The sequence below is a fragment of the Leptonotus elevatus genome, chromosome 12 (assembly GCF_054856555.1).
Source record: "Leptonotus elevatus isolate MCC_2025b chromosome 12, RoL_Lele_1.0, whole genome shotgun sequence".
Taxonomy (NCBI): domain Eukaryota; kingdom Metazoa; phylum Chordata; class Actinopteri; order Syngnathiformes; family Syngnathidae; genus Leptonotus; species Leptonotus elevatus.
Genome location: NC_141250.1, coordinates 19,149,555 through 19,159,819, shown reverse-complemented (window position 1 = coordinate 19,159,819; position 10,265 = coordinate 19,149,555). Strand labels below are relative to the sequence as shown.

At 43.2% G+C, this 10,265-nt stretch overlaps 1 protein-coding gene across 1 annotated transcript; it reads left to right on the top strand.

Annotated features, from left to right (window-relative positions):
* Positions 1–48: 48 nt before the first annotated feature.
* On the top strand, positions 49–10,191 carry lcp1 (lymphocyte cytosolic protein 1 (L-plastin)). Its single transcript, XM_086090876.1, is given in 17 exon segments — positions 49–64; positions 651–759; positions 1,939–2,036; positions 3,295–3,370; positions 3,440–3,588; positions 3,658–3,781; positions 4,011–4,143; positions 5,063–5,310; positions 5,412–5,638; positions 5,641–5,739; positions 6,695–6,890; positions 6,953–7,031; positions 7,442–7,556; positions 7,633–7,766; positions 7,843–7,966; positions 8,783–8,907; positions 9,922–10,191. Coding segments are annotated over 16 exon segments (2,157 nt in total). The 5' UTR covers positions 49–64; positions 651–662; the 3' UTR covers positions 10,055–10,191.
* The last annotated feature ends 74 nt before the right edge of the window (positions 10,192–10,265 follow it).

The following is a 10,265-nucleotide window of genomic DNA, read 5'->3' as shown; positions in this document are numbered from 1 at the left end:
GACGCTGGACGTTGCCCTCCAGCTTGAGGCAGTAGTTCTCCAGTTCCCGGTAGCTCCTGTCCAGGTCGGCCAGCTGCCGATCATAGTCTTCAGACATGTCCCCCCCCCCCCCCACCTTCACCACAAAAAAAAATCGCTTGATTAGAAGTTTAAACTTGGTGACGATTTGAAAGGCTTGCGGATGATATCGTGTTATCACGCCATGCGACAAGGCTCTGGGACAGCTGATGTCGCGGTCTGTGATGTCATCAGTGAGCGTTGTTGCGGAAGGTTTGAAACTTTGTTCCAAAAGCATAACCCTGGCTTTGGAATCGTGACTTGAAACTAATTTCAAACCCGGATTTGAAATCCTAACCCTGATTTGAAACCATAATTTGAGACGCTAACCCTGGTTTGCCATAACTCTGTCCTAACAATATAAATTTTAAACCCTAACCCTTGTTTCAAACCCTGATTTGAGTCCAGACCCGGGGTTGAAACCCAAATTTAAAACCTTAACCCTGACGCTTACTTGAAAACCCTAATTTGAGATCCCAACCCTGGCTTAGAAATCCTAATTTGAAACCAGAACTCGAGTTTGGGACCCAACTTCTTTCCACTTTTTGTAGATGACATCACTGCATCATGTGACTCTGGCGCCTCTGTGACAGAATTGCAATGGGATGATGTCGTTGCGTGACGTCATCGGTGAGCGCCATCTCGTCAGGCGACTGTTGATCTCCAGTGTAGACGCAAGCGAAACTGCTGCGCTGCTTCCCAGTGAGTGTAAGCTGTCTTGAAAGCCTTTCGCCGCCGTAACGGCCGCACCCGAGGTGCTCGAGAAGCAAAACTAATCAATAATCAGAATTCTTAAATTGATCTAGCCGCAGCAACTCTGAAAGGCAAAGCTAGCTCTGATGCTAATGCTAAAAAATGGGGGAGAGTGTAGTTTACTGTAAAAGTCATCCTGAATAGCACTCTGCAGTCACTCCGGCAGGCCCGCCGATTGGGGGGCGTGTTCTGACGTCACAGCAATGCCACGCTCGAATAATTTTTCTAAACAATTTGAGGTGTGGCATCGGTCCCGCCCCCTCAGTGCATACACAATGAGTGTCGACGGCAAGCTTTGCGTTGCTAAGTACAATGTGAAAAGACCTCCAACCTGACTTCAAACCCTAATTTAAAATTTGAATTCTTGTTTGAAATCCTAACCTGGGCTTGAAACCCTAACTTTAAAACGTTAGCTTGTTTTGTGACCCTATTTTGAAACCATAACTCATGTTTTAAACCATAACCTTAACTCTGAGCCATAAATTGAAATGCTAATCCTGACACGAAAACCTAACCGAACCTTTAAAACCCAACCTTGAAGCCCTAACTGTTATTTTAATCCCTAAACTGGGATTGAAACCCTAACATGAAACCCTAATGCTGTCTTGTGGCTGACCAATTAAGAAGCGCTGTCGACGTGTTTCCATGTCATTGTTGAAAAAGTTGAAGTGATAAAGGCACAGAATTGTTTGCATTATTTTTGTATTCTGATTTTTGATTTACTGATTTATGTTTTACGCCACACTTGTTTGGTGGAATTTATTGTTAAGATACATGCAAAGTCAACCTTGAATAAATAATGAGGGGGAAAAAAATGTTCATCCTTTCCATGGTTTAAAACCTTATTCCTACACTCATGAACCCGAATTGAAAAACTTAAACCTTAAAACTCGACCTTGCACATCTAAAAAAAATAAGTTGAACGATGACAACATTTGAGTCATTTAGTGGCACTTCAGTACGTTTCTTTTCCTGCCACTCATCGCTCATGTGTGCGCTTTGCCGAACTGCCGGCGCTGTCACCTTGCCTGTCAGTCAGTCCGTCTGTCTGTCATTGCCTTATAAAGACAAAAAGTGTGTCCTCTGAGGCACTTTTGAGTCACTTCCTTCCTCCTGCCTCTTGACTAGATGATCGCTCGCTCAGACTTGAGCGCGCAGCAGAACGCTCGCTATCGTCGCCATCTTCAGCTCCGCGCCGACAGCCTCCCGCTCGCCTCCACGCTCAGGTGAGGAACATTCAAAACCCGATTTGGAGAGGCAGAACCATTGTCTGCAAAAGCCTTGCCTTGACTTGAGACGCTAATTTGAAGCCCTAATCCTTCTTTAAGACGCTTGCTCGACACTGTCATTCCGATTCTGATTTTTAGTCCTAACTCTGTTTGAGACCCTATCCGTGACTTGAAACCTTATTTTGAGACCCTTACTCCTTTTTAAAACCGCAATCTTGCCTTGAAATCTTAGCTCTGCCTTGAAACCTTAATCCTCATATGAAACCCTAATTTTAAATGCAAAAAAATGCAAAATGCTTCAAACAGAAGCATTTTGAAGCCTGAACCCTGACTTGAAATCTCAACTCATTTTTTTGAAACCTTACTTTAAAACCTTGGCTTCAAACCAGATCGTTGAAACCGTTCATCATGGCTTGAAATCCTAGCCTTTGTTAAAAATCCTCATTTAAAACCATAACCCTTGTCTGCAGCTCTAAATCGAAACCCTTATCCTGTGTAAACCCCTGACCTCGTTTGAAACCACAATCCTAATTTGAGACCCTGACCCTAATTTCAAAACCCCAACCCTTACTAAAAGTGAAATTTAAATGTTGGTTTGAAACCCTAACCCTGACTTGGAACCCTAATTTGTGATTTTCACATTTTCTGATTTGTAGAGATTGTTTTAATTTATAAATTGGTGCACAACAATAAAATGCACGACTCGTATTTTTTCCACTGTGCCATATCCTGCCAAACATAAAGCGTTCAAATCTGTGGACGTCTTTATTTATCAAAAGGAAGAAGAAGTCAGAGCAGGAAAGGAAGTTTGCGGTTTGACAATGTGGGGGGGGGGGTGTTGGCAGCCATGTTGGGTTCGCGCAAACACTGGCTGGATTGCGATCATGAGATCATCCGAGATGGCGCGCCTCCTTTCAAATAAGCAATCCAAACCTAAATAAAATAATGCTACGGCACCCACGGCACTCACCAGGCCATATAGGGAAAAGTCACGCATACCTTGTTGAAGTTGCAGATACTACGGTGAATTCTTAATTCGGATTATGATTATCGTTTGGATCAAACTGCATTTTATGGTGTCAGAAACTCTTGAATGGCAAACAGGAAGTGCGGCATGTGAAGCAGGAAGTCAACAGAAGCGAGGAGAAGCGTTTTGCATCACAGTATCAAGTCACGAGTGTCCACACTTCCTCTTCCTCTCGCCGACCGTGCTTTCATTTCACCTTTTTTTCTCCATTTGACATTTCTCTTCCAGAACTCCGCCATGGACGCCACGGCAAGCATCTCCCCCGAGGAGCTGCAGGACCTGAAAGAGGCCTTCGCCAAGATCGGTGAGAACGCACCCTTTTTCGCTCCCCGCCCTCCGTCCGCCCTGACTCCCTCTTCGGTCTCCTCGGCAGACATCGACGGCAACGGCTTCATTAGCAAAAGAGAACTCAACGAGCTCTTTCGGGCCGCCAACCTGGCCCTGCCGGGCTTCAGGGTCCGAGAGATAGTCGAGGAGCTGACCAAGACCAGCGAGCAGCTCACCTTCAAGGACTTCACGCAGGTCAGTGCGTTCAAATCATCAACACGCCCTCGGTGGTCCGCCGCCACATTTTTTGGACTTCTTCCTCAGATAGTTCACGGCCTGAAGAGCACCGAGGTCGGGAAGACCTTCCGGAAGGCCATCAACAAGAAAGAGGGGATCCGAAACGTGGCCGGAACCTCGGAGCAGGCCGGAACGCAGCACTCGTACTCGGGTAGGAACAGCGTCGTTACGAAAACTAAACGATGAGGAGGAAGGGGCTAAAATCCTCGAGGCCTTAAAAGTCTTTGGAGGTGACATCAATGGAAATGAAAGTGTCAGGGACTTGATTGGGGGCTGGTGAAGTGACGGAACTTCGAAGTCCTAATGGACTGAAGTCTTTGGTGGGCAAAAAGACTGAGAAATGTGCGGTCCATTTTTGACGTTGTCGTTTGTGTCCACAGAGGAGGAGAAGGTGGCCTTTGTGAAGTGGATCAACACGGCTCTGAAGAATGACCCGGACTGCAAACACGTCCTGCCTGCCGATCCGGATACCGATGAGCTCTTCACGGCCGTGGGAGATGGAATTATTCTCTGGTACTTTAAGAAAGTTCGGACAAAACCTTTAACCCAAACTTGAAACCCTACGTTTAAAAGTCCAAAAACACTGTCTTGAAAATTGAAACATTCCTTGACAATAATGTTATACGTGACCTCAGTAGTCTAAACGTGGCATTCTGATTAAGATTATATTTGTGGAATATGAGTTATGCAGCAAAATCCATCTCAGGGGGCGGCCATTTTGTCACTTGTTGTCGACTCACGTCACAGTTGGTCAGGGTTCAGGCAGCGACCAATCACAGCTCATTTGTTTTCTGAAGCTGAGCTGTGATTGGTTGTTACCTGAGACCTGAGTAACTAACAGCAAATGTCAAAATGGCCGCCTTCTGATATCGATAAAAACTGCAGGATTTTGCTACTTAAAAGGGAAGTCAACCTTAAACATTTATTGACAATAATATGTTATATGTGACATCACTAGTCTAAACATGACATTCTGATTAATAATACATTTGTGGAATATGAGTTATGCAGCAAAATCCATCAGTTTTTACCAATATCAGAAGGCGGCCATTTTGTCACTTGCTGTCACCTGAAGATGACATCACAGTTGCTCAGGGCTCAGGCAGCGACCAATCACAGCTCACTTGTTTTCTGAAGCTGAGCTGTGATTGGTTGTCACCTGACACCTGAGCAACTGTGATGTCATTTTCACTTGACAGCAAGTGACAAAATGGCCGCCGTCTGGTATTGGTAAAAACTGCTGGATTTTGCTGCTTAACTCATATTCAACTAACGCCATATTAACCAAAATAATTTGGGGGGGGGGGGGGGTTGACTTCCCATTTTAACCCTTGTTTGACATCCTAACCTAGCCTTAAATTGTCTCGAACCCCTCATTCGCAACCCTAGCCATGCCCTGAAGTCCTAATCCGAAACCCTGTCTTGCCGTCAGTAAGATGATCAACCTGTCTGTGGACGACACCATAGACGAGCGGACCATCAACAAGAAGAAGCTGACCCCCTTCACCATCCAGGAGAACCTCAACCTGGCCCTCAACTCGGCCTCGGCCATCGGCTGCCACGTGGTCAACATCGGCGCCGAGGACCTGAAAGAGGGCCGGCAGCACCTGGTCCTCGGTCTGCTCTGGCAGATCATCAAGATCGGACTGTTCGCCGACATCGAGCTCAGCAGGAACGAAGGTGGGTTAGCGTTTGTTTAGCCTAGCTAGCGTCGTTGTTAGCCTATATAGCATGATGACCAAGGACCGATTGCGTTGATCTTTTTGTTTTTTTGCCGGTAGCTTTGATTGCTCTGCTGAGAGACGGCGAGAGTCTGGAGGACTTGATGAAGCTGTCGCCGGAGGAGCTGCTGCTGCGCTGGGCCAACTATCACCTGGACAAGGCCAAAGCGCCCAAAATCAACAACTTCAGCTCAGATATCAAGGTACGACACGGGACGACTGGCGGACGGCCAGGCGGACGCATGCTGCTGCACGATTGGCCGACGATGATGATGTCATTTGTCGCGTGCAGGACTCGCGGGCGTACTTCAACCTCCTGGATCAGGTCGCGCCCAAAAGGGACAACAAAGGAATCCCGCCGATCACCATCGACATGGCAGGACTTAGAGTGAGATTTCGTCAAAGACTAAATCTGTCTTGGGACCTTACCCGAACCTTAATCTTGGCTTTAAGCCCCACTAACCCTGTTTTGAAGCCTCATTCAAAACCCTAATTCTGACTTGAAACCCGAACTCGAGTTTGATACCCCGTCACTGTCATGAACACCAACTTTGACATGCTAACTTTCAAACCCTAACTTAGTCTCGCAACAGTCTTAAAACCTTACTTTAAAACGCTAACCCAAGTTTCAAACCCTACCATGAAACCCCAAACCAGGTTCTAAACCCGACTTTGAAATCCTAAACCAATCGTGAAATCCTACTTTTAAACTGCAAACCGATCTACAAACCCTTAATTGAAAGAAACATTAAGCCAGCCTTCAAACCCGACCTGGAAAACCTAACGTTGGTTTCAAACACGACCATGGAACTCTAACCAGTCTTGAAAACCTACTTTTAAACCAAAATCCAGTCCTCAAACTGTTCTTTAAAAACCGAACACAGGTATGAAACCCTACTTGGGAACCCTAACCCAGTCTTCTTTAGAATTCTTACCTAGTGTTCAAACCCTACTTTGAAAACCTAACTTGGTTTCGAAACATTACTTTGAAACCTTCGTCTTAGTTTTAAACCCTACTATGAAACCTTAACTCAGTCTTCAAACCCTAAAATGAAAACCTAACCCAGTCTTGAAACCTTACTCAGAATTCAAAGTTAGTCTTCAAACCCTACTTTGAAAACCTAACTCAGTTTTGAAACCTTACTTCAAAACCTCAGCGTTAGTTTTCAACCCTACCATGAAAACCTAATCCAGTCTTGAAACCCTACTTTAAAAACCTTAAGCAATTCTTCAAACCCTACTTTGAACCCCTGACCTCATCGTCCAACCCAACTTTCAGATCCTAACAGAATCTTCAAACCCTCGCCATGGCTTCAAACCCTACCCCTCCGCGTGTGTTTTAGGAGAAAGACGAGGTACGGCGTGCGGAGCTGATGCTGGACCAGGCAGACAACCTGGGATGTCGTCAGTTCGTCACGGCGACCGACGTGGTCCGCGGGAACCCCAAACTCAACCTGGCCTTTGTGGCCAACCTGTTCAATAAATACCCCGCCCTCAAGAAACCCGAGAACCAGGACATAGACTGGAGCGCCATCGAAGGTGAGGACCCCGAAGACCTAAATGACTTCGGTCCAGACCTTGACGCTGTTTGTCATCTTTAGGAGAAACCAGAGAAGAGCGGACCTTCAGGAACTGGATTAATTCTTTGGGTGTCCAGCCTCGTGTCAATCATCTCTACGCGTAAGATGACCTCATTAAGTATCCACCAAACCTTCATTTGAAACCCTAACCCTACTTTGAAAACCCTCATTCTGGCTCAAAACCCTAACATAAAACCCTCAACTGTGTCATAAATCCTTAAATTGAAAGCCAATGTTTGAGACCTTAACCTTGCCTTGAAACAAGGGCACGACCAATATGGATTTTTTTTAGACAGGTTCCAGTATTTGGCAGAATAAAATAATAATAATAATAATCGTCTTTAAAAAAAAAAAAGACTAAAATAATTTGTTTGTGTCTAATGTTAATGTAAAAAAAAAAATTCTACGAATATTTTTTTGCAGATTTTAGCCGATTTTAAAAGGACCAATTTCATCCGATTAATCGGTTAGGCCCTCCTTCAAACCCTACCCCTTGTTTGTATGTTTTAGTGACATGGACGACGCCCTGGTCATCTTCCAGCTGTACGAGAAGATTAAAGTTCCTGTGGACTGGGAGCGAGTCAACAAGCCTCCTTACCCCAAACTGGGCAGCAACATGAAGAAGGTGACTACTAACCAACTAAGTAACCTGTCACCACAAAACAGCCAATGAATGAGTGGCCTGTCGCTGCCCCCTACAGCTTGAGAACTGCAACTACGCGGTGGAGCTGGGCAAGAAGGAGGCCAAATTCTCCCTGGTGGGCATCGCCGGCCAGGACCTGCACGCCGGGAATCGAACCCTCACCCTGGCGCTGCTCTGGCAGCTCATGAGGAGGTAGTGACCCCCCCACCAAGCCCACCCCCCCGTGGGTGCGTTTTTTGCACCGCATTGACTTTTTGCCATCATTCAGGTACACGCTGAACATCCTTGAGGAGCTCGGAGACGGGCAAAAAGTCAACGACGACACCATCGTGTCCTGGACCAATCAGATGCTCGCACAAGCCGGGAAAACCTCGTCCATCTCCAGTTTTAAGGTAGACTTTTTGTAAACAAATCGTATTGTAATGGCTAAATATAAATGTCATTTTTGTAAACAAATATTGTGTTTTAATGTCACATGAGAAATGTAGCTTTTAGCTCAATTTTATGATTTTTTTATGAATGAAAAATAGTCTTTTCGTCATCAAATAGTGTTAAAGTGGCAAGAAATATTTGCCTAACTTATATACGTTTTTGTAAATATTGTGCTTTAAAAAACGTTTTATGTATGTCACATGTGAGAAATTGCCGTTTTGAGCTCAATTTTATGGGCAAAAATAGCCTTTTTCCTCAGCCGACAGTTTTAGTGACAAAAATATTTGCAAGCCAAGTAATGTACACTTTTTGTAAACAATTACTGTTTTCATGGCAAAATATTTATCATATATGGTAAATTCTACCTTTTGAGCTCAATTCTGCCTTTTGCTAACCAAATAAGATTTTAGTGGCAACATAACCTCGTCTGGACTTTTTGTAAACAAATAATGTGCTGTAATGGCAAAATGTATGTGTTACATGAGAAATTACACTATATGGGCAAACAATGCTTTTTAGTGAAAAAAAAAATATTTGCATAGCCTAATGTAGACTGTTTGTAAATAGAGTGTTTTAATGGCTACATGGGAAAGTAGCTCTTTCCAATTATATAAATCCATATTGCGATCATATGTGATAATATATGCTATTTTGTGGGGGAAATGAGACCTTTTATACTTTTTGTAAATAACTATTGCATTTCTGTGCACAAATATTGCACTTAAGTGTTGGTTCCAGGTTAGTTGTAAGAGTCAGTTTGACTTGGGTTTGCGTAGGACGGCTCCATCAGCACCAGCATGCCGGTTCTGGATCTGATTGACGCCATCCAGCCCGGATCTGTCCGGTACAACCTGCTCAAGACCGAAGACCTGACCGAAGAGGAGAAACTCAACAACGCCAAGTAAGGACGTGTTTAGATTGCAACCGGATCTGATCTGGATTAGATGTGGGAAAGTTCTTTGGACTTAGTTCAGACACTTTACTGTTTTTTGTGGAAAAGGTAAAAAAAAAAAAGGTGGATAAATATGGAGGACCAAAACTGCCAAAATTAAAAATACTAAATAAATAAAAAAATAAAAGTGAAAATAAAGACGGCTATAAAAAATATAAATCAAAAATAAAATACAAAAAATAAATATAAATGGAATTTTTATATATATATATATATATATATATATATATATATATATATATATATATATATATATATATATATATATATATATATATATATATATATATATATATATATATATATATATATATATATATATATATATATATAACGTAAAAAGAAATATTAAAAAATTTGAAAATACAAAAATAAATATATAAATAGAATTAAATATTAATCAATAAATAAAAACGCTCTGCTGTCACATTTCATTTCATGCTGCAGACGCTCTGTCAGGACGAAATATTATTCAAATGAGGGGGCGGTCCTAAGTGTGTCTTGGGTTGGGCACCCCCGTTGCAAACTGCCTTTCAATGGTTGAGTCGGCGAGACTTCCTTGTTCGCCGACCCGCTCACTTTGCTCATATACTTTTTTTTAAAAATTTAATTATAATTTTATTTATTTGGTAATTTATTTTGAATTTTGGCAGTTTTGGTCCTCCATAGATAAATGAAGGATAATTTTTCCATCTAAAGTTCCAGGTTCTTTTAGCTCTTGGTACTTGTAGTGATTAAAAGTTACGGTAACTTAAAAAGTTCCAGAAACCTTTTGAAATTCCATTTGAAAAAGAACATGGAAACACTTTCAGTCTTGAAAAAAGGAGCTCCGGGTCTTGTAACTTGAATCACATCCTGTTTTCAGTTCTGAACGGCCAATAGAAACCAGGCTCTTTAAAAAAAAGAAAGAAAAAATATATATGTCATGTGATCACCCGTGATGATGATGATGATGATTGTCAGGTACGCCATCTCCACGGCGAGGAAGATCGGCGCCCGCGTGTACGCGCTGCCCGAGGACTTGGTGGAGGTGAAACCCAAGATGGTGATGACCGTGTTCGCTTGCCTGATGGCGCGCGGCATGAAGCGGGCCTGACGCGCTAACCAAACACTGGGGACGGGCGATGATGTCATAGCACTGATGATGTCATCACAGTTCAAAATAAGTTGACAGGACCAAAGTACAAGAACAGCATCCATTTTTTTTAAATAAAAGGAAGTGATAAATCACTAGTGGACACATTGTCATCTTGTGTGTACACACACACACTTGTCTTTGTATCATTGTGGGGACATCTCATTGACAT